Here is a 24,898-nt window from a genome sequence, read left to right as displayed (position 1 = left end):
CAAGGTACGGTTAATGAGAAACTAGTCTTGTTTTCTCTGCCAGTTGGGGTTACTGAGGGTGAGACATTACTAATCGAGCTGTATCTGTGATCGGTAGCTGAGTATGATGTTTACATGAAGTAATAGTGTAACCCGTGCCTACGTTATCGTAGTTGAAATCCAAAAACCTGCTTATTATATTCGAAAACAGGCATTACATTTTCGTAGTTAAAACGGTGCGAAAGTATGAAGTCGCTCAGTCCAAACAAACTGCAATTTAATCCTGAGTGCCCCTCACGTATCTTATACTCTAATAGTAATACTTAAGAGGCAATCTTGATGTCCACTGCCAAATTACCAAATTATATAGCAAATCTTTTTTATGAAGGGGGGGGGGGGGGGGGGGGGGGGAGAGAGAGAGAGGGAAAGTACATGAGACACTTTAGTATCACATTTGGGTCACAAAACCATCAATTAAAACCATTACCACCGTCCGATTTAAAAAACCTAAGGATGTTGGGCTTCGTTGCAGGGTTTTGTCGACATTATACCGAAAAAACCAGCCACGTACCTCTTACCCTTTTCTTGATCAAGCCATTCGTAAATTAGCCGCACACACACACATACGCACACACACACAGATTTATTGCTATTATTAATATAGATAACGGTACTTGTGTGGAATATCAAGGGGCGGTAATCTTAGGTTTAGATTGGTTAAAATAGTGCCATCCGTCCAGGCGTTACTGATATTATTAGTGATACTAATAATAACATAGTTATCATGGACAGTAGTCCATTAAAAGAATTGCAAATAGATGATACTGATACTGATAGCAGTTCGAATTTAAAGTTAAACAAAGAAACAATGGCTGAGCTGCACTGCCTTGAGGACACAACACCTACTCTTGCTCCTTAAGCAAAACAATTTACAATAGCTTTTTTTTGTTACGCTCTCAAAGGTGTACGTTACCTTAGCATAGGACCAAAATTTAGCCTTAGTTTCACAGCTGAAAAATGCATTGGAGCAACCAGTTCGCCAAATTGGTTCGAGGAATGAATCCGATATTTGTTCGATATCACTCGAATATTCTCTGTACCTTGAAAATGAAAGATAAAAATATCTTAGAATTAAGCCTGCAGATTGCGAAAAGGGGATGCTAAGTCGATACTAAGAGCATAATATCATTATTATAATTCGTCACAAGATATGACCGGAGCTCCTACGCGATTGGTCATAACTTCAATCACTTTGAAATTTGAGAAACTGATCATGTTTTTCTGGTACATTTGAATTAAGAAGTGTTACCAGACGGCAATATAAAAGTCTCAAATTATAGAAGCTGCATGTTTGTCATGTAGTTCATTAGTCGATGGCGGAAGCTTTGTTTGAAACTGTTGGAAGGTAGGTCGAAAGAAAATTATTTTATTTTTTATCGCAATTGTTAATTTAATTTTGTAATTGTAGCACAAATAAGTGTTTTTTGCAAAATTTCTATTTTAAAATTCCGGTTTACTTGGTGGTTTTAAGTTTGCACCAAGAGCCGCCAAAGCTCATATTAATATTATTCCTCGCCAATTTGAGTTGAGATGGTAGCCGAGAAGGCATCCTTTTAGCGGACCGGAATAATCACACCGACCTAGCCACAAAGTGCTATCAGCATCATTCATCCTTTCTTTGATTATGTTAAATTCAAACTCCACGTAATCTTTAACTTCACAAAGACAGCTTGGAGCTTTGTTTAAAACATCGCCCTTTCGCGTACCAAGCACACACGGCAATCTCCGAAATGTGTCGCAGAGTCGAGTTAGCTGGAGTTAGAAAGTGGACGAACCGAATATTTTACTGCCCTGTTAACGACAATGACTTCATTTAATTCAGACTTAACTCTTTTGGTTAAATGTTCAATGATTTCTTTAGCTGAACACTGCTCAGTGAACACTGAAGGGCCGGCTTCATTTTAAGTTCCCTGTTTGAAAGTTGAAGCTTATGGTAAGGAAGGCTTTTTATTAAATAATGTTCCTTATGTATGGTTATTGAGAGACAATTAAGGAAATGCAGTATAAATCTAAAATAATAAATTTAATTTATTTCAAAAAATAGAAAATCGCAATCATTCGTACAGTTGTCATTCTCATTCATATAAACAAATTGTTAAAACTCAAATATTTTCCATTCCATAATCCATTATTCATTCATCAATGTCAAAAAAACCCTAATGAATGCTCCCTGTGTCCTTGATAAAGCGTGGCAATTTGGATTAAAGATATGAAAATGGCAATATTCGTACAATTATATCTGGGCTACCTAATATAGTCAGTAAGGCCCGATAAAATATATTTGTAAACAAACGCATATTGACACTCCTGCACGCATGGCCGAAGATACTTTATCGTAATTGACTCAACACTCAACAGTATAGTTTATCATTATGATAAATCCAATTAAGGTTGATCAGTCATCTAGAATTTCAGTACCCCATTTTTAAAGCCAGTCTGAAAGCTTCGGTAAAGTTCCTTCTTCCAGCCTATCAGTCTCATCTTAAAAGAGTCGAGATACAAAATATTTGAATAAAAATCAGGGGCTCAATAAATCTTCATATCATCGATTTTCTTGTCGAATAGGAAACAAGAATGCTTGCTGAATAATCTAAACGTAAAACGTAAAGTATACTAAACGGGTCGCCTTCCGGGAAACTTTGTATTTCCATGGGTTAGAATTAATCGTTGTAATTTTACATAATCACCTTCGGTAATATTATCAAATACGGCATTCAGGCGCTGATCCTCAATTAGTTTGAGCTAGGTTTAACTTCAGTAGAAGATCTGACCACTATCCTAAAGGTTAATCTATAATAACGGACATTTGTCATCTCCTGGATATTAGTCAGTCAAATCCTAATCTATCTGATCAAATATTTTATCACCGCATGATTAACCGCGTAAAGATTTAATCATATTTTTACTGCAACTAGAACCTTTCAGAAGTATCAATATTTACGGAAAAATAGTCAGAGTCTACGCCTCAAATTTATTATATCTTTCGATGTCAAATTAATGTTCATATTTCTTATGTACGACCAACAGAGCTCAGCGTTCATCCGCACAATAATCTGACAATTCTCATTTGCCTTTATTTGCACCTTCGTTAAATCACGTGATCGGGGACGGTCTCCACTAGGTAACCACGAGTATTAGTTCGAGAGAGAATGAGAGAGGTCTCAGAAATCGTCAGCCGACCTGACTTCCATGTAGACGGGGTAGTTTTTAGAGGATCCTCTTCCTCTGTACTCAATCGTGTAGCCAAAACTGCAAAACAGTCACTTTTAAGTGTGGAAATCGGAAATTTGATGCGTTCAAAATCTATTGATTTAACAGTATATTGCCGTGTAGTATGAATATTCGTTTCGAAAAAAGTATACTCAATCTTTTTTACAGTCCTACAATCCACAAAATTATTTACTCTGCTCTTTAAAGTATTTGTGGTACTCATACCTGTGTATGGCTTCGGCAACAGAGAATCTGATGTCCGTTGTAACGTAAACAGTGTTCCCCATCAGCTTTACTTTTCCGCCCCAAACCTTGAAAAGCAAATAGTTACAAAATATATGCAAACATTCATTGGGAGTTTTATCTTGATCCTTTTCCAACAATCTAAACATGGATCTGTGATAAAAATGAATATTGATCACAACTTACTTAAACACTGGGCGTTTAAGTTTAAATTAATAAATAAGAACCTAACTCAACAGAAACAGTTCTGAAGTTTATATGAACATATTAACGGCATAGTTAAAAAACACCCACCTTTCTTATACGTCTTATTTTCTTGTTGTACTCGATTGCAACCATGAGCCGTTCCGATATAAACTTTTCTGCAGTTTCAAGAAGGGGGAGCAACTGTATAGTTACCTCTGATCTCCCTCTTCTGGAAGCCTCTTGGTAATCAATAGTACTGCAAGAGTTGGATTTATCGTTTTTATAGGGAACTTAATGTGTCATAAAAATGCCTTCTTCCTAAAAATATTGTTTCCAACAGGGTATGTATCTGACTTGGTATCTGATTATTCTATCATTAATCCCCGCATTTCCTCGACTTACTATTTGTTCCTAGACTCTTGGGGTTCGGTGGTGAGGTAGCTAGTTGTGAACTCTGTTCTCTCAGTATTAACAGGCTCCTGAAAATACAGACAATATTATGATCAAAGTTGTATTCTATAAAGCGCTGGGGTTTAGCGCGCCCTAAAAACAGTCGAAACAATGTGGGAAGGGATTTTAAAGCCTGCTACCAGTTAATACCCAGCCAGCTACTACCCAGACTAGATTATTCAACTAATCTAAAGCGGTGACTTACTGGCTAGTGACCGGCGAGTGACCGGCCAGTGACAACTGACCTGCAACTTGCTGGCTACTTTGTCGGATATTGAAAATAAGATGACATTGGCACTAATCGTGGTAAGATAAGGTTAGTAGTTAGGTAGCAAGAAGCCAGCACAGTGTGCACAGCTAGCTAATAATCAGTTTGTGGCTACCAACCAGTTAGTACTCAATTAGTAAACCACCTAAACTGAAGCTATTTCGGTAGATAGTTGTTTGCCGGTATCCGGCAAGGAGTCTCATCCGGCCCTTATAAGCGACAAAGATCAGTCGGTATAATGAATGGTTACTAGCCGTATTTAAGATTTATATAGTGACTCTTAAGAGGTTGTTAGGCGGTTGTTAGGCGGTTGTTAGGCGGTTGTTAGGCGGTTGTTAAGAGCCTGTTAGGCGGCTGTTAACCGGCTGTTTACCGGGAAGATTTATATAGTGACTCTTAAGAGGTTGTTAGGCGGTTGTTAGGCGGTTGTTAGGCGGTTGTTAGGCGGTTGTTAGGCGGCTGTTAACCGGCTGTTTACCGGGGGTTTGTGTTTGAGCTGTAGCCCTGCTGAAACAATCTCTGACACAAATCTTCAAAAGGAAATTGTAATGGCTTGTTGTCGGTAGCTTAACTCAGATCACTAATGAGAATTAGATCACTGTTATTAATATTATAGTACTGTTATAGTGTCATCGGCCTTGATGAAAATTTAAAATCAACGGGCACCTTTATGTTTCAGAGATTTTTATAAAATTATGAAATAAGAGGGAGATAATTTTATAATTTTGGAGGGTTGAGTAATTTGATTTTTTTGTCGTCTCGGACCAGGATCTTATCCCAGAATTCGTCACGTACCACTAACTTTCTGTACGCGATTCTGTACAAGCCCGGTGGTATGCTAGATCGTGTGGAAGAGTTAGCGACTAGGAAAATATAACATTTTCATATGTAGCGTTTTTATTGATCTGTCACGTCATGATTTACTAAGTCAAAGGACTATAATAATTTCCTTTAAAGTCAGACAATTGTTAATAGCGTGCCCAGTTTTTGGCGCACTGATGACAAAGTCTTTGATCTGTCACAAACTCTCTTTACAGCCCGGTAACAATTTGTCATGGCAGAAATAAATATGCCATATTCAAAAGATGAGTCTGTTAAATTCCAATGTTGGGCAGTTGTTGATAGCCCGGATATGCGTGACGGAAACTGTTACCTTGAACTTGACCTTGAACTTGATAACGAAATAACTATCTTTTTTCCGGCAGCGAAACTAAGTAATCTAGTAAATCTGAATGAAAATTACTGCGGTGATCAGCGATTGAATGGATTCAATTTTTGTAACAAAAGAATTTTTAACAAGTCGTTAAGAGGATCGTGTTCAAGTGAAATTGATTTCGAGGCTGAGGCTCACGATTCACGCTTAAAACTATTTTCTCGTTAGCTGCATATGAGGGTGTCCAAATTTAACAGATTGGCGGCTTTGCTTGATGCAGATATCCCGACATATCATCGTCTGACCATCTTCGTGTATTTATAAACTTTAGTAAAAGGTGGAAGAAGAAAAGAACGATGTTAAAATGCTAAAACGTATGACTGATGAACAGGCTCTCCTTTCAACTAAGCTTAAGATGGATATGTCCAGAAAGGGTTTGACATGACTAAGGTCTTTATCAGAAAATAAACCTCAATGTCAATCCGGTCAATCAGAGGGCCACAAAAAATGAACCTTGCCTCGATCTTATTGAACGAAGGAAGAGCCGCCTCATTTGGCCCCATTCAATAACAACTCACAATTCTATGGAATTGCTAACTCAAGATAATTTTGTGATCTGGTCGGATTTTGTGACCGCTAAAGATTTTATAGAAATTGTATAGTCCTCCCCAATATCAGAGGATAAATGATCAGAAGAATGATATGCTCTGTATCATGTGTTAAGCTAAAGTCATTCCCACGATTTAAGCTCTTTTAGGCTTTCGAGTTTTAGACCGGATGCTGATAAATTAACAGAACCCCTACATGTATGTAGTATTGCCAAATCCCAGTTCAATTTGTAACGGAGTTTTATATTAACAGGAAACGATGTAACAGAGTCGATATATTTTAATGTTGCCATGGGGTGGCAAGTCCCCATAGATCATAGTCGGATAGTTTCATTGGGTCTTAATATACCTGTAATTCTTGTAGACTTTCAAACGGAGCTACAGTAGGATAGTACTGAACTGAACTTGTTTGGCAGATCAGATACGTGATTATCATGTTACCTGAGCCGAAACTTAACCTACCGTAAAACATGATAAATTTAACTGATATATCTACAGTATTTAAATTGAAAGTAATATGCTGTAGTACAGAGGAAAATGGCTATTTATTTGGTTATTTTATTATAGTGAACACTATTTCACTGTGGGGACGGATCTGTACAAAATGAACAATAACAATTGAGAACCAAGTCGATATGGTGGTGTTCTAAAAGTCCTGTAAATTATAGTGGCAGCAGAGCAAACAGTAAAGTGCCCATTTTTTATTTTGTTGATACCTATCTTGACGTCAAAAATGTTCGGTAAACTTTTTGATTTGTTGCCGAGCCCGAACCGATCAAACAAACTAGTAAACACATCCATTCAATCGTTTCCTAAATCACTCCCAGTTTTAGTTCTTGCGGCCTACTTATCCTAATCCAACAACGAACTTACCAATCTAGCCAGTGGTGACTGGCGAAACGTATCTATGTCATAATATGTGCCACCCCCTACATTTTGCCACCCCTTAACATTATTCTAATGTCATTATAGAAAAGACAAAACTAACGCCTCCTTTTTGCCACCCTATAGCTTTTTGCCGCTTCCCGGGAGCAATTTGTTACCCCAAATATTTTGGTTCGCGTCCTCCGAACGTACAAGTGAAGCGGTAAATGCGCCAGTAGACTGTAACCTGCAATCAGTCAACTAACAAATCAAAAAATGAATGGTTTACTTACATAATCTCTCAAAGGCTTGTGGTAAAACGTATCAATATCATGATCAATATCCCTGGCATCTTTCCTGTGATACCCGTGTTTGGGGGGTTCAGTAGAACCGGCTTCCTCTCCAGTCACATGACTTGTGCAGGAACCGTTGTTCAGCTGAAATGAAACCAGTTTGTTTTTTGTGCTTCAGCTACAAAGGAGTATTTAAGTGTTGACTCAATAAAACAAGCCATCCCAGCTACAACAAGAAATCCCTGGAAAATCTTGCAAACTGTCAAGTGTTATTATACTATTACTAAAAAACAGGCGGTCAATTGATCAGTGACTCCCGTGAGGAATTGCAGAACGAGAAACAAGAATTGAGTTCCGTATGTGAGACTGTTTGATGAGGTTGAGACTGTTTGATCTGGTCAGTTTAAAACCATTTACATTGCCTATAATAAGAGCCGCTTAAGGTCCGGGCCAGGCTCAGGGTGTATCAGGAGTAGAGTTTGTGAAGAGCCGCCCCGGATACTTAAAAGAGGATATTAGCAGTTCACTGACGGCTCACCGGCCGGGAAAACCTTAAAGAGCCTGATTTGTTCAACTAGACAGTGGGTAAGTACTGGGCTTTCGAGTACGGCCGCCAACCAGGAAATTGGCACCTGTCGACACAGCAGGTGCAAGTAGTAGTACTTGTAACAAGGTTACTGGAGTGCCAAACAAAATTACAGCTAGACTAACGGCAAAAACTTAAACATATATAACGAGTGTGCACGCACGTACGTGAACCAAATCTCCATTCATAATTATAACATTCAGAACAATAATTGGTGGTAAATTACTTGATTACAAAGAATGATCAACTCACTAGCAGGATGACTAGTAGGGTAGAGACTCGCATGTTGATGATTGCCATGTAAGGTAGGTAAACGTATCAACTCGTAACGTTCTTGACTGAGTATTTGACAGCGGTAAGACAGGCCGGTCACAATTTGCGACATATTTGTCCTATATTATATGTAATTGTAGGGCTCATAGCTATAATGAAAATATAAAATATTCAATAGCACGCAAAGGATAATCTCGTTAAATTGCGACATCTCCAGTATTTGTCATTTTTCTTTGTCAACACCCAGAGTGCTGAGCATGGTTCCTGCTCCTGGGAAACACCTAGAAACACTCTCAAATCCGTACCACGAGGCTCCCCAACCATCTCAACGGATATAATATCAAGAAGCACAAAGTTGATAGATTGTAATTACGATAACCGTCCATACTATGACAGCTTCAATTGAATTTAGCTTGAAGGATAACAGATTTAGACAAATTCGCATTGTGACTGAGAATTTTGTGGCAGCGTCAGACAAGCGTTCCGGTTTTCTTCCCGACGTGGCAATGGGCAGAGATTGAGGTTAATCAAGCGATTCTGGGCATTCTTAGAGGACACTCGTCATCAGTCCTAATTGCGCTTCATTCAAGATTTGTCAGGTTAAGCCATTATTGACGTTCGTTCATTCTTGAGACTATATACTTCTACCAAACATCGAGTAGCTTCATCAACGTCAAATGATGCAAATAATACTCATTTTCAGAACAGTTTGCTAGTTTTTCCTGTTTTCATTGATTACAAAATTTATGTGGGCACATTAAAAGCTGTCAACAAACAATCTAATCATATTATAAAGAAAAGTGCCTTATATAGTGATAAATTATAAAACATTCAAAATTATTGGGATTCTGATCACATCTTGTGCTCAGCTATTTTTGTCTGAAATGAAGGGAGTATGGACCTGCTGGATCAGGGCAGAAGTACAGTGTCACAAAGCCCTGCTCTAACCTCACTAATAATGAAGCAAAAGGGTGGCTCATTAGGCTGCAGTTGTAAGGAACGGATTAGAGTCAAGTGACAGTACATTCTACCAGTCAAGACAGTTAGATGCTGAAATTGCTGAAATTTGCGAAAGTTCGTCTCTGAGTCGTCAGCTTGTTGGGTCATAATTGAAAAGCACCTGTTACTGTTTTGATTCAACAGCAGATTGCTAGCAGTAATTCAGTCAAAAGATCGATCATTAATCTTTCCTCGCTACTTGTCAGAGTGCTCAGTAACGAATAAAATAAATAAATACAACTGAATTAAAGTGCATGTTGTGAGCCAAAGATCGTTATCTTGGTCTGTGTTGAGCCGTACAATTAGTTAAGTATTATGAGGATGATGTAATGTTGCTTATAAAAAGTTAATGAGATATTAGTATTGATACTTATAGAGGTGAAATGCGCAAGAACTACGAATATAATTCAATTTATGTAACGAACCATGGAGCAGTTAGTAATAGTACCCATGTAATTTGAGATTATTCATTGAGGGATCTGTGTTGTTCGATTTCTAAAAGTGATTCGAATATAACGGCTTTGTACACAAAAAACTTATATTGATTTAATTCGATTCAAATCGATTTTATACTATTATATATAATCAATATAATACAGAAAAATTGTAGAAAACGTGATTTTGTAAAGCTGATGAGCGAAAAATTTCACGTGACTTACTTCAAATAATGTTCTCTGTATGGCACTAAGTGACAATTCAAAACCCTAACCTACTATTTTGACTCAATCCATACCCTAACCCAATCCCTAATTAAATCATATGCTAAAACTCTAACCCTAAAGAAAAATTAAACCAACTACCTTATAAATATATGTCATGTCACGTGACCGAAACAGTTTTTGGCGATAACATGTCAGTGGAGCATTTTGACCCTATGTCATGTGGGGTGATTTGGAATCAGCGTTATAAAATACATCGATTCAAGCTAGTTTCAACTATCGGGCGTCCCTTTTAGAAAAAATGTTGAAATTTCGAGTGTAAAGTGATTTAGCACGCTCGAACTATTTTATCCTTATAAACTGATAAACTGAAACAAAATATTACACCACACAAATCAATAATAATATTTAAGTGTTTGGTAGAGGTAAGAAAACTGAGCATTACTCTAAAATTTCGATCCTGATGCTTCTAGAATGTTTGTGATTACATCAATATGTTATAACTTTATAGCAATTAACTTGAGGGACTTTTAACTTCGTTGTCATTAAAATATCAATTTCAAAACCCCTTACGGTACATATCTATCAATATCCTCTTGTGCTCAAAAGGCCTGACCTTACTTTCTAGCTACTACGTAAACATTGGTTAATCATCTAATTATGCAATAGATCAATTAGTAAGTTCCTCAACCGATCTGTTCTCTTTGAACGGGAGGAACATTTCGCTCAACATTCCTCACCTCCTGGCCACCCTGGTCTACAGTCCTGGAGTCAGTAACAGTACTACTGTTCACCCCCCTATAGTCCAGTACGTTGAGATACAATGCTATCCACACTGCCAACGAGGCAATGAACGCCAGACTCAGCCAGAATATGAACCAGCCCCGGTACAATCGACCGTAACTAAGGGTAACCAGTGCCATAAAAGCAGCTGCCACCGCTATGGAGGTCAGTCCTATGCCGTAAATGGTTGCGAAGTTGTTCCGCCCGAAGTAGCGAACCAGGACTACAGGGTAGAGGGAGAAAATACCGCCTCCCGCCAAAAAGAGAGTTACAAATGCCACCACGTACAAAACACGACCATAGAAACTAGAGATGTAGACAAATACAGTCGCCAGAGTGACAATTATAGTCATGACCAGGACCAATCCCTCCAAATACATAAAATCAGCAACTACTCCCCAGCTGAACGCACCAAGTCCTTTAGCGATGCCGAGAGATCCCCCTACTTTAGCGAGAAACATGTCATCGTGGATAAAGGACTGGCCGTACACTTTGAAGGTGGTCAGAGCTGTCAGTACTGGGGCGAGAGCGAAGGAGAACAGGAAGAAAACCTTCCAGAATATAGGGAGGGACAGCGTCTCTTTTACTTCCAACTCGTGTTTCGGTTCGTTCATCTTCCTGACAAGGGGGTATGATAAATCAGAACCGCTACTATGTTGTTCCGAATGAGAAATTGTTGCAATTATTGTAGACGTTTTAGACAGATTTCTATCGGGGTCAGTCTCTCGAAACATAGCGATTATTTGCTGATTACACAGCCCGTAAAGTGAGTGATTTATCCCTTTGTGTTTCATTAGTTTAACGAGATTAACCTGACCATATAAGTAACCAAAATGAATGATGATCTTTAGAACAAATACAATAAATATGTTAAAGGTAACGTAATCCTGGATTGGTAGGCTGGTACGAAGTACTAAAAGCAGACGCAGCGTTAACAGATCCGGTGCAGACAGCATATTGTGAAAGGCTGGTACAGCATGAATAGGAAAACCGCTGATAAGCATAATTATGGAACTAATGTTATCATAAATATTTTAAGGTTATTATTTTGGTACGTCATGCACTCAAACCCCGGTTAACCAGGTATCCCCGTTGATCGCGACTAAAGACAAGGCCAAAGTAAGTAGTAGGATTGAAAATAAGCCGGCAAATACTAAAAAGGTACCCCAGTAAGGCTCGGGATGATTAAATCTTTGTTAATCATGACCGCTTAACACGGAGTAGGATATAGTTGCATTAGATTTATTAAAAGCTTGAGGTTACGCAATAATTATAAACACGGACGTTTTACCGCTATTCTTAATTAAATGGGGCGTGGAGTCGGAGTAGCCACATGGCACCATCAAATAAGAATTCCCAGTTCCCAGGGGATCGACTAAAGACAAGGCCAAAGTAAGTAGTACTAGTAGGATTGAAAATAACCCGGCAAATACTAAAAAGGTACCCCAGTAAGGCTCGGGAAGATTAGATCTTAATTATTCATAACCAGTTGATGACATTAATAGGAAAGAAAGTTTTAGTATTTACCACTCTTTTAGATTAAAGAGGGAGGGAGTTAAAGTACCCACTTGGCAGGATATAAAGTTATCCCTAATCTGCGAGTTACAAACCTCCTTCTTCGAGCCCGACTCTCACTGGAGCTCTCTGTAATAATAGATACGGTCTCGTCGTCTCCTCCCTCCGTCTCTCCCGCATCCTCCGGTTGGCAGGGGTATCGAGCCAGGAACGCTATTCCTACTATTTGAACCGCCGCCAATCCTGGAGATCAAAAATTATTTGGAATTTTCAAATATTAGAATCGGTGTTAGGCTTTAATAAATATTCGATGCAAAATGTAAGACATCGGGTAATATGATTCGTTACTCTTACTGGACACTGAATTTAGCTTTCGATGCCGGTTTTGTGCTGCAAAAGGTTTAACTGTAAGAAAGTTTCGCTTACCTTATCGGACTTCATTTGAACGGACATTAATAAAGTCCGATAAGGTAGACTGAAGGGACTAACCAAAAACAGCAAAGATGTAAATCTTAGGGAAATTGTCCAACACCTCGGCGTTAGTGAAGTACTTTTCAGTTTTATCAATGTAGGGTGTAGCAGAAGGTGAAATGTTGTGAGGATTAACCAGGGCTGTCACCAGAGGGTTCACTAACGCTGGGGCGGCAGCAAATGCTCCGTAGTTGATGCCGTTCACCTGTGAAAGTAACAACCTGTAAAAGTACAGTTCACCTGTAAAAGTTGGTTTAACTTTAAGTCGTCTTTAAGTCGTCTCACGTCGTGACCCTCATCGTCATCGTCATTTCATTTAACAATGTACCGTTGCGAAAGCCACGATACGGCCGCCCTCCCACCTAGGGACCCACTTTATAGCCTCTGTGAGATCTATAACTTACCATGCCCTCCCACCTAGGGACCCACTTTATAGCCTCTGTGAGAGCTCCTAACTTACCATGCCCTCCCACCTAGGGACCCACTTTATAGCCTCTGTGAGAGCTATAACTTACCATGCCCTCCCACCTAGGGACCCACTTTATAGCCTCTGTGAGAGCTCCTAACTTACCATGCCCTCCCACCTAGGGACCCACTTTATAGCCTCTGTGAGAGCTCCTAACTTACCATGCCTTCCCACCTAGGGACCCACTTTATAGCCTCTGTGAGAGCTATAACTTACCATGCCCTCCCACCTAGGGACCCACTTTATAGCCTCTGTGAGAGCTCCTAACTTACCATGCCCTCCCACCTAGGGACCCACTTTATAGCCTCTGTGAGAGCTCCTAACTTACCATGCCCTCCCACCTAGGGACCCACTTTATAGCCTCTGTGAGAGCTCCTAACTTACCATGCCCTCCCACCTAGGGACCCACTTTATAGCCTCTGTGAGAGCTCCTAACTTACCATGCCCTCCCACCTAGGGACCCACTTTATAGCCTCTGTGAGAGCTCCTAACTTACCATGCCCTCCCACCTAGGGACCCACTTTATAGCCTCTGTGAGAGCTATAACTTACCATGCCCTCCCACCTAGGGACCCACTTTATAGCCTCTGTGAGAGCTATAACTTACTATGCCCTCCCACCTAGGGACCCACTTTATAGCCTCTGTGAGAGCTAACTTACCATGCCCTCCCACCTAGGGACCCACTTTATATCCTCTGTGAGAGCTCCTAACTTACCATGCCCTCCCACCTAGGGACCCACTTTATAGCCTCTGTGAGAGCTATAACTTACCATGCCCTCCCACCTAGGGACCCACTTTATAGCCTCTGTGAGAGCTCCTAACTTACCATGCCCTCCCACCTAGGGACCCACTTTATAGCCTCTGTGAGAGCTAACTTACCATGCCCTCCCACCTAGGGACCCACTTTATATCCTCTGTGAGAGCTCCTAACTTACCATGCCCTCCCACCTAGGGACCCACTTTATAGCCTCTGTGAGAGCTCCTAACTTACCATGCCCTCCCACCTAGGGACCCACTTTATAGCCTCTGTGAGAGCTATAACTTACCATGCCCTCCCACCTAGGGACCCACTTTATAGCCTCTGTGAGAGCTATAACTTACCATGCCCTCCCACCTAGGGACCCACTTTATAGCCTCTGTGAGAGCTATAACTTACCATGCCCTCCCACCTAGGGACCCACTTTATAGCCTCTGTGAGAGCTATAACTTACCATGCCCTCCCACCTAGTGACCCACTTTATAGCCTCTGTGAGAGCTCCTAACTTACCATGCCCTCCCAACTAGGGACCCACTTTATAGCCTCTGTGAGAGCTATAACTTACCATGCCCTCCCACCTGGGGACCCACTTTATAGCCTCTGTGAGAGCTCCAATAGTAGCTAACGTCACCCCTACTGCCATCAGAACCGCAACTCCGTAGTAGAGATAGAAGTTGTACTTCACAGCTATGAATCCCAACACGAAGGAGCTCGTGTATATAAATGAACCCAATGCTGCTGATTCCCAACCTGATATGTGATTATGGGTGTTAATTTTGTACGGCACTATTAAATTGAAATTTTTTTAATTTATGATGACTTCGATGCTCGATTCTCTGGCACACAATAAATAATAAAACAGCAACGTTTTGAATAATAAAAACAGTTTGAGGTTTAGATTAGTATTAGATTTAATTGCCGTTACCTCCAATTTTCTGAGCAAGAAGACCGCACGGAACACTTGCAAATCCCGTGACCAACATTCCGAAGAACACCAGGATGGACATGTCAGTGTACCGTAAGTTGGGTTGCTTGGCCCCTCTTTCCCTCGCATATGACACTAGGTATATGACCTGATTTCCTGTGTTGATGCACGTTAAAATGTGTACTCATTCCTTTATACTATTCGTTGATAATGTTGTATCTCAATAAATATTGATATTGATTTTTGATATAAATGAGTATTTCAGTATCTGTTATTTACATTGGTTTAGATTGGTTGACTGGTTCAGTTGTAACTTTGTAAATAAGACTAACCTAACGAGGTGACAGTGCCGACACTGAACTGGATCAGAGCAGATCCTATCAGTGCAACAGTCTGTCTGCATTTCAAGTTCTGGCATTTCCGTCCGTGCCTTCTGAGAGCTTTCCAAGCTCGGTCCAGGCCAGTCCTCGCCATTGCAGTTTTCAGTTAAGCTTGAGTTGAACGGTATTGCAAGTGTTGGAGTTTATCAAAACTGTTAGGTGATCTGGCTCTTCAGGAAAAGTTTTTAAAAATGAGAAGCTACCTTGTGACGGTTATCACGTGTCACTTCAATTTCACATGTTCAAATTTAATTTAACATAATACAACTAGACGCTATACAAAGTACATATACAACTACAAATACAAGTGGTAAAGTGCACCGGCCAATTTATTCAAACAGTCTCCAGCATAACATTAATAATAATAGTGTTACCATGGTAACAACATTAATATGATCTCCAGATACAGTTAGTTCAATGATCGAGGTTTTACAGCTTTAAATGCAGCTAGCAATATAAGGCTAGCTGTAGCCTCGGATGCAAAGAGGGGCCATGAGCCTAGCAAGTTGCGGACCAATAATAGTATCTATTTGTTAATGTTAAGCTGGTCTCGAAGAAACTTTCTGAGTTAGAATATACCTTATCCTAATTTAGAACAGATTTTAAGCCAACAGCCCACTTTAGGTCGCTTGGCCTAACAGCTGGACTGAGTGATGTGACCCGTGCGTGATGTGACCCGTACGTGCAATGTATTACTCACAACATGAGCTGACAGAGCATACTATCCGAGCCCGACGACGTGGACCAAATTAACGGGCTGATCGGCGATGGCTTGACTGTAATTGCACCAGTCAAGTACTTTTATATATTTATTTATTTAGAATTAGATAGTGATACAACAAGTTTATTAAAATATGATTAATTTAGATAATCAAATCAATAACATATTTCACAATTGCAACACAATAACGTTTCTTGAACAAGAAGTACGTCCAGGAATGAAGGTGACTGTGGAGGTCATGTTGCTCGATTGTCGATGCTTCGGTAGTCATATATGGCCCAAGCATATGAACTTGTTATCCCAATCAGAGATATATCTTTATACGATGCGTGTGATAGGATCACCTGCTGCTTACGACTGACTCAGTGGATCATTTCGACATACATGGCGTTAACCGGCCCGACGAATCACTTAATGGTCCATTAGAAGGATAGGAACCGACCTGAGCTTGGCAGTACGTTTAGTTTTACTCCGACAGCCTTAGTTTCCCATCAACATGGGTAGTGGGTACGGGGGTAAAACTAAAATTGAATGGGTTTTCTATAAGTATGTCTTATTTATTATTAGTACTTAATACTATTACTGTCTGTAAAAGTAATAATAAGATAAAGAAAATTGTTCAGGATTAACTTACCGACTAGTTACGAATTAGATACTAATGAAAATTTAACATATCTTGGAAAAATCACCAAAGCAATCTGCCACAATTGAGGTTCAATTTCTAATCTCTTTTACAAAAACAGACTGTTTATTTCGTTAACAGTTGTCATGTTATAACAAATTACATTTTAAACAAAAAAGCTGAAAAATATTGTAATTAGTTTCATGAAATAAACTGTAAAACATTCGCCAGCGAAAACAGAACCGATGGTCGTCCATCCATTTGCGGCGATCGTGATTTGAAATTTAATAGCATTGGATGTTTATCTAAAAGTTTAACATGATAATGCTCATCCATTACCCCACCCAAACCAGCAATGACAAACCAGCAGGTATATATGGGCAACAGTAACCGTCACAAACATAACGGGCAATCCTAACTTCATAAAATCGAAAAACGATATTTTGTACCCCTTCTCCTCTGCTATGCCCACAGCTACAATATTAGCAGAAGCTCCAATGAGTGTTCCATTTCCCCCGAGACATGCCCCAAACGCTAAAGCATAAACCAGCGGCTCTAAAGGTAAACCAGTCTCTGTAACGATTTGTGAGATAACGGGGATTATAGCGGCGGTAAAGGGGATGTTATCGATGAAAGCTGAGATGATGGCTGCCATCCAGAGGATGATTGAGATAGCAGCAGCTAGTTGGTAGTCAGGTGAGATTGATTTTATGGTCGTCGCTGCAAACTCTCCGAGGGTACCTGGAATGATGTCACGATGACTATTCGACTCTCCATGAAGGTTTGTTATCATTTTGATATTTAAAGCATTTTAGAATGTGATATAGTTTGAATATGAAGCAAGCTTGGTATTTGTCAATCTCGTCGATTTTGAAAATATCAATAATTGATTAAACAAATTACAATTGATTGAAAAAATAATTAATTAATCAAATAAGGTATTTACCTATGAGCCCAAGTTTCTCAAGACACTCCACTAAAATGAAAAGTCCAGCAAAGAACATAAGAGTAGTCCATTCTACTTTGTGTAGCAGACCTTCCATGTCATGGTGATCTGGGGTTGTCAGGGTAAAGTGTGGTAGTCATGGTGATCTGGGGTTGTCAGGGTAAAGTGTGGTAGTCATGGTGATCTGTGGTTGATACATTAGTTTAAAAAACATTCAAAATTCACAACTTTAGAATGTGAGTAGCAAAACGTTTCAGTTGATTTTGACCCCTCGTTAGTCGTTTTAGAAGACGGATAAAATACTTAAGCAAGACTTCCTGTAGATACCTTATCGGACTTTATTTGAACGGACATTAATTGGACGCTGGAGGCCCTAGCGATCATTCTAATGTCCGTTCAATTAAAGTCCGACAAGGTAGATAAATTAAGTATATTAAATGAATGCCTTTGATGTCCGTTCAAAATTATGTCTGTTCACAAAATGTCCGGTCAAATAACGTCCGATAAGGTATATCCAGAAACATGTATTCCAAATGAGCTACAATCCTATGACAATGAAAAGAAACATGTAATGAGCTACAAACCTATGACAATGATAAGAAACATGTATTCCAAATGAGCTACAAACGTATGACGATGATAAGGTATACCCAGAAACATGTATTCCAAATTAGCTACAAACCTATGACAATGATAAGAAACATGTATTCCAAATGAGCTACAAACCTATCACAATGATAAGGTAAACCCAGAAACATGTAATTCGCTACAAACCTATGACGATGATGAGCGCAATGGCACCAGCCATGGCGACCTCTCCGGGCGTAGTATGTATTATTGGGAGGGAGTACACGAAGAACAGCAAGATGCACACTATCAGTACAGTTGCTGTTTTGACAAGTTTCCCCTTATCTCTGATACCGTATCTGGTGTGGAGTGTTGGGTAAGTGGGTTGGTTGGTTACCGTGGTTACTGTGGTTACTGTGGTTACTGTGGTTACTGTGGTTACTGTGGTTACTGTGGTTACTGTGGTTACTGTGGTTACTGTGGTTACTGTGGTTACTGCGAGCCCTTCTAAGAATGCAGCTCACAAAAAGCAGCTGGAGGGTTTAATTTGTATGGTTAACCAAACATCGAGGTAATATTATCAGATTGGGAAGCAGCAAGTACGATCATTAATATCAAAATGCTTTCTTAGAAATACAAGTTGGTATTTCTTCGAACTCGGGAGAGCTACGCAGGAAAAGGTTGCGGAAAGAGGAAGTGTTATTCAGGAAATGGGCAGGTTGGTTTTATGTATCATGATTAGCTAATACATATCGTTTAACCAGTGGACTCTGCTATCGTTGCTATCGTTGCTAAGAGATAATGCTATCGTTGCTAAAAGATAATGAGATAAGAATTTAAGGAAATAAGCACAAGGATAGATTTTCTACTCATCCTAATAACTCAACGTGTTCAAGCTGAAGTTCGTATCATTAATTTGATCTAAGAATTACTGGTTTCCTCAACCAAGGTTAACTTATTGGAAACATGAGCACAAGTGATGAAACTGAAAAGGGTAATAAGACCAAAATTGAAGTTTATTCAATCAGTTCCCCAGGATAAAATTTTACGATTACTCTTTAGAAGCGTTTGCTTCCTTACCCACAAGCAAAATCAACCTGCCAAGTCAATCAATAACCAAAAGAATATCTTACAGTAAAAAGACATCCATTTCAACAATCTTGTTACTCACAAAATATATTTAACTCTGAGCAATACTTTAAATACTTTTTCATTCTTTATTTTTAAATAATTTAAAGACTCACTGAGCTCTAAGTTTAGGCAGGTTAACGTTGTAAGTCTTGGTCACCTCTTGTGGTGTCATGACTCTCTCCTCCGCAAGACGTGTCACCTGTGCAGCTTTACCCGCCAACATCTCCTTCACAGCCACTTCATCCGTCGTTCCTGGTAATGAAAACTAGGTAAAGGTGGGTTAAAACAATATCAGTATTAGAGATGCCAGATACAGTATCAGTATCAGTGATGGTTGATACTGTATCTGATACTATTAAAACAATTACTAGGATGATTTCCCAAATAGGGTACAGTTAGTGTCCCTTTATGGGTCCCTTTATGGGTGAAAATTCGTGCTTTAACAGTGTATGTGTACAATGTACAAGGGGAGCAATATGTGTCATCAGTCTTCTTTTATACAGCTTAATAATATAACGGTTAAGGTTATATATATACACACTATATTATATCACGCGCACGTATCACATTACACATCTTCCAATCGGAACCGAAAAAATTATAACAAATTATACCTTGGCTACTTTTCGGGCCACGCGTTCCCTCCAGCAAGCTGTCGGGAATTATCGCGTGTAGCCCTCAAAAGCCAAGGTAGTATTGTATTATAACAAACCGATGTAACTCCGGTCCGCTATTCTCTGCCAAAGTTTAGCCTCCCTCAGAAGCTCCTGAACATCATTATCTTGCACGATTAGACTCTTAGCGGTCCTTTTCAACATCAACCTGTAACAAATGGGTAAATAGTTCAACATCAACCTGTTACAAACGGGTAAATAGTTTAACATCAACCTGTAACAAATGGGTAAATAGTTCAACATCAACCTGTAACAAATGGGTAAATAGTTCAACATCAACCTGTAACAAATGGGTAAATAGTTCAACATCAACCTGTAACAAATGGGTAAATAGTTCAACATCAACCTGTAACAAATGGGTAAATAGTTCAACATCAACCGGTAACAAACGGGTAAATAGTTCAACATCAACCTGTAACGAATGGGTAAATATAATTCCCGTCATATTATTCATGTACAAATTATCATGAGATTTCTTTCTTAACAAGACTAATAACGGTCGGTTTTACTTACTGTTATTTATTTGCGATCAGGCAGGGGAAATATCCACGCAGCAATTAAACTATATTTCTGCTATGAAAGGCTTTAGACATCCGAGCTTAAAATGTAGTATATATCTAAGTAATTGGAGGCAAGCAAAAACGTGATAACAGTCAGAAAGGTAATCACTACTTACCAAAAGTAAATGTAAGCAGCCACTGAACAGAGAATAGAACCAACCATCATGTGGCCAGTAAACTTCCCGAATGTTATCTTCTGTAATAATAGCGAGGGTTAGCTTATAGTTATAGCTTTCAAATGATTTCCATGATCCGAAATACCAGGATAATTTTATTTTGTGTGTTTTCTTATCACAATTACTGACTACCTTATCGGACCTTATTTGGACGGAAATTAATTGAACGCTGGAGGCCCTAACGTTCATCTTAATGTCAGGGTTGTGAAATACGTGTTTTACGTTTTTTTGAATTACGTTTTTTTAACGGCCAGGTAGCGCAGTTGGTTAGCCAGCTTTGCAATCGTGAGGTTGCGGGTTCAAATCCCACTGCCTGCCTGGTCGTGGGGTGAGTGTCGTTGACATTCAGCTAAGGATCATGAGTGGTCTATGCAGCCCCCCGGTCTACTCAGCCGAATACTCGAGAAATCGGGTGTGAGGGTTAAATGAGGAGCTGCACATTGCAGCAAAGTCTCGGGCGAAGAAAGTATGGTACACACTACCTTAACCGTCACTGGCTAAAAACAAATCCTTCGGCTTCCTGTAATTGGCTGGTTGCACTTGTGTAACAATATGGCTGTTGGAATACTCCGAAGTAAAATAAGTGTCTAGATAAAAAAAAACAGGTTTTTGCGTATTTATTTAAAAAACGTTGTGATTTATACGGAAATTTACAATGTTTTGACGGTCACCGACTACCAGTAAACGAACCAGCGAAGTACGAACACTGAGGCCTGGGCCACAATCATATAAGCAAATTGCAGTCTTCAGTGACGAGAGGATAAGCGACCTTACCCTTCTCAGTCACGAAAAGGAGCTTGTCAAAGCTATAGACATTGCTGTCATTATTGACAAGTTTGCTGAGAGTGACCGCAGAGTTGTGTTGAATTGAACAGTCTCAGTGTCAATTATGTTTTAATTGTTATTAAAATATTTGTACCTTTATTTTCAAATTTAAAACATTATGTTTTATTGAGCTCTTCAAGTTAATTCAGAAACTTTCTGGTAAGGTTATTAGCGTCTAAAAGCGCAAAATTTTCCGGGACCCCCCTCATAGTTGTCATATTCTGGACAAAAAGTTCGAAGTGGAAAAAGTTTTGAAAAAAAAAATCAACGGACTTTAACTTGGACGGACCTCAAATGAACAGTCGTTCTCCTTGGTCTGCCGCGGAGGCACAGAAAACTCTACTAGTATATGATGTTTTCAAGGGTCACTTGGCGGAAAAATTCAACGAAATTATGGCACTCAACAACATAGTTCATGAGCTTCTGCTAGTCCTCGCCAACATGACAAACTTATTCCAGCCTCTAGATATTACGGTAAATCGTGTTGCACCAAGGACATTGTCCGACGACCGACGTTGTTATAGTTCATATTACTCAGGGGAGGTATAATGAAACAGTGATGGTTAACCCTCAAGTTGTCTAAGATAAAACCACTTCACGCCGAATGGCTTGTAAAATTTAACACTGAAATGCAGGACCGGGGTAGTTTGATAAAAAAGGTTTCCATAAAGCTAGAAATCACTGATGCTTTAAGCATGGACTATTTCATGCACGAAAACCCATTTGATGAAGATGATATGTGATATTAGACACTGATCATGAACACATATTTTAAAATTTTTACTGCTTAACGACTGCTTTTCTTACTTATTGTATAAAAAAGTATTTAAAAATCATTTGCTGAAGTAAAAAAACGTCAAAAAAATGAAAAAAATTCGGATTTTTGATGTTTTTATGAATGCCTTCTATAGCGTTCATATTAATGTCCGTTCATAATTATGTCCGTTCATTTAATGTCCGTCCAAATAAGGTCCGATAAGGTATGAGTAGTGAGAGTACGAGCCTCAAAACAACGAATTAACTTACACTATTAAGGAGTGGAGAGTTGATGATAAGAACGTTGGGAGGATCACCTATACCGGTAGAAGCTCCTCCGAGATTTGAAAACATCACCATCGCTAGAATCACCTTCTTGACATCAAGATGCATCACCTGACACAACCTGTATGGAAACTAGTTGAAATTTTATAGAGTTATTACCCAGAGAGTTATTTACAACTTAACTTTCCAAGATCCATTAAATAAATTAATTCGGATAAATCATGTTTCTAATTGAACATAGGTGTTTTACTGGCAGAACTTATGCGGAGATAAAAACATAATTCTTTTTTTTTAAATTATTTTAAAACAAAATTTTGTTTATTTTTATTTTTATAATTAGTTGTTAATGATCGCACAGTTGAAACTCACGTGATAGTTATGGGTGTTATCAGAAGAATGGTGGTTACGTTATCCTGAAACAAATTCAAATTAGCACAAACTAGCGAACTAAATACTGATGGTCAAGTGTTTTTAGCAATGAGGCTAAATTTTGAATAATTACTAGCCCTAACTTAAGCTATAAAAACTTTAATTCTAACAAAGAATTTTACTCTTACTCATTCATAAAACCGCACGGTTTGCCACCTTTAATTGGCCAATACAACATGAGTGTGGAGTGTGGAGTGTGGAGTGTGGAGTGTGGAGTGTGGAGTGTGGAGTGTGGAGTGTGGAGTGTGGAGTGTGGAGTGTGGAGTGTGGAGTGTGGAGTGTGGAGTGTGGAGTGTGGAGTGTGGAGTGTGGAGTGTGGAGTGTGGAGTGTGGAGTGTGGAGTGTGGAGTGTGGAGTGTGGAGTGTGGAGTGTGGAGTGTGGAGTGTGGAGTGTGGAGTGTGGAGTGTGGAGTGTGGAGTGTGGAGTGTGGAGTGTGGAGTGTGGAGTGTGGAGTGTGGAGTGTGGAGTGTGGAGTGTGGAGTGTGGAGTGTGGAGTGTGGAGTGTGGAGTGTGGAGTGTGGAGTGTGGAGTGTGGAGTGTGGAGTGTGGAGTGTGGAGTGTGGAGTGTGGAGTGTGGAGTGTGGAGTGTGGAGTGTGGAGTGTGGAGTGTGGAGTGTGGAGTGTGGAGTGTGGAGTGTGGAGTGTGGAGTGTGGAGTGTGGAGTGTGGAGTGTGGAGTGTGGAGTGTGGAGTGTGGAGTGTGGAGTGTGGAGTGTGGAGTGTGGAGTGTGGAGTGTGGAGTGTGGAGTGTGGAGTGTGGAGTGTGGAGTGTGGAGTGTGGAGTGTGGAGTGTGGAGTGTGGAGTGTGGAGTGTGGAGTGTGGAGTGTGGAGTGTGGAGTGTGGAGTGTGGAGTGTGGAGTGTGGAGTGTGGAGTGTGGAGTGTGGAGTGTGGAGTGTGGAGTGTGGAGTGTGGAGTGTGGAGTGTGGAGTGTGGAGTGTGGAGTGTGGAGTGTGGAGTGTGGAGTGTGGAGTGTGGAGTGTGGAGTGTGGAGTGTGGAGTGTGGAGTGTGGAGTGTGGAGTGTGGAGTGTGGAGTGTGGAGTGTGGAGTGTGGAGTGTGGAGTGTGGAGTGTGGAGTGTGGAGTGTGGAGTGTGGAGTGTGGAGTGTGGAGTGTGGAGTGTGGAGTGTGGAGTGTGGAGTGTGGAGTGTGGAGTGTGGAGTGTGGAGTGTGGAGTGTGGAGTGTGGAGTGTGGAGTGTGGAGTGTGGAGTGTGGAGTGTGGAGTGTGGAGTGTGGAGTGTGGAGTGTGGAGTGTGGAGTGTGGAGTGTGGAGTGTGGAGTGTGGAGTGTGGAGTGTGGAGTGTGGAGTGTGGAGTGTGGAGTGTGGAGTGTGGAGTGTGGAGTGTGGAGTGTGGAGTGTGGAGTGTGGAGTGTGGAGTGTGGAGTGTGGAGTGTGGAGTGTGGAGTGTGTATCTAAACAAAGCTGCTACTCACTAAGAATCCGGACATGACAGCAGTGCACACATTTAGAAGGGTAAGTAACACCCAGATCCTTCCTTTAGACAGCTCGTACATTTTCACGGCTGTCCAGTCGAAGAATCCTGAGTCTGCCAGCAGTGCCACCATTAACATCTGAAAGTAATTTGGTAATTATATTGATTAACTACATGAACTAATTTGAAATATAAGCCTATTGGTGTCGTTTCAAAAGTGAAAGAAAGGCAGGTATGACGTATGCTGCTGAAGTTTTCCGAAGAACTTCTGTATGGAATATATAATCATTTTCATAATATAGAACTCAATTGTTATTTGTCATTGCTACCTCATCTATAATGAAATCATCCAAATTGTGTAATTTCCACTTACCAAAAAGACAACATTATTAGATACAATTTCAAAATCCCTATTAATAATTAGGGGGTCAAAAGCATAAGTTCAAAAATCAAACTCAATACCGAAATATACCTTGCTTCAATAAATGAAGCAAGGTATATAAACCTAGGACTGGACGGATTTTAGATTAAATTATTTTTTATTCTAAAACATTTGCAGGTCATTGTATCCAGCTTGAGAACGGCTGTCGTTAACTTATATTATGGCCGATTGAAGTGACAAGGTACGTTCTACAGAAATTAGTG

The 24,898-nt window shown here is 39.9% G+C and overlaps 3 protein-coding genes across 4 annotated transcripts in view; all 3 read right to left on the bottom strand.

Annotated features, from left to right (window-relative positions):
- Positions 1–24,898, bottom strand: part of LOC134818997 (protein cereblon-like) — a 101,731-nt gene that overhangs the window by 72,291 nt on the left and 4,542 nt on the right. The window lies entirely within an intron of this gene.
- On the bottom strand, positions 2,044–8,619 carry LOC134817970 (uncharacterized). Its single transcript, XM_063827365.1, has 6 exons — positions 8,153–8,619; positions 7,315–7,458; positions 4,081–4,157; positions 3,787–3,934; positions 3,475–3,560; positions 2,044–3,288 (listed from the first exon to the last, which is right to left on the bottom strand). The coding sequence occupies exons 1-6, from the start codon at positions 8,198–8,200 to the stop codon at positions 3,201–3,203; spliced, it is 591 nt and encodes a 196-aa protein (XP_063683435.1). The 5' UTR covers positions 8,201–8,619; the 3' UTR covers positions 2,044–3,200.
- The window catches only part of LOC134818996 (P protein-like), a 28,735-nt gene continuing 19,852 nt past the window's right edge, over positions 16,016–24,898 (bottom strand). The window contains exons 10-18 of the mRNA XM_063828743.1: positions 24,255–24,392; positions 22,761–22,804; positions 22,377–22,512; positions 20,466–20,545; positions 19,828–19,937; positions 19,229–19,367; positions 18,192–18,343; positions 17,418–17,525; positions 16,016–17,212 (exon numbers count right to left, since the gene is read on the bottom strand). Of these exons, the coding sequence (XP_063684813.1) occupies positions 16,800–17,212; positions 17,418–17,525; positions 18,192–18,343; positions 19,229–19,367; positions 19,828–19,937; positions 20,466–20,545; positions 22,377–22,512; positions 22,761–22,804; positions 24,255–24,392 (1,320 nt within the window). The 3' untranslated portion in view covers positions 16,016–16,799. The remainder of the gene's footprint in view (positions 17,213–17,417; positions 17,526–18,191; positions 18,344–19,228; positions 19,368–19,827; positions 19,938–20,465; positions 20,546–22,376; positions 22,513–22,760; positions 22,805–24,254; positions 24,393–24,898) is intronic.

The sequence above is a fragment of the Bolinopsis microptera genome, chromosome 7 (genome assembly GCF_026151205.1).
Source record: "Bolinopsis microptera isolate Bmic1 chromosome 7, MBARI_Bmic_1.0, whole genome shotgun sequence".
Classification (NCBI taxonomy): Eukaryota; Metazoa; Ctenophora; class Tentaculata; order Lobata; family Bolinopsidae; genus Bolinopsis; species Bolinopsis microptera.
Note: the sequence above shows the minus strand (reverse complement) of the source record. Positions and strands in the feature narration are given on the sequence as shown.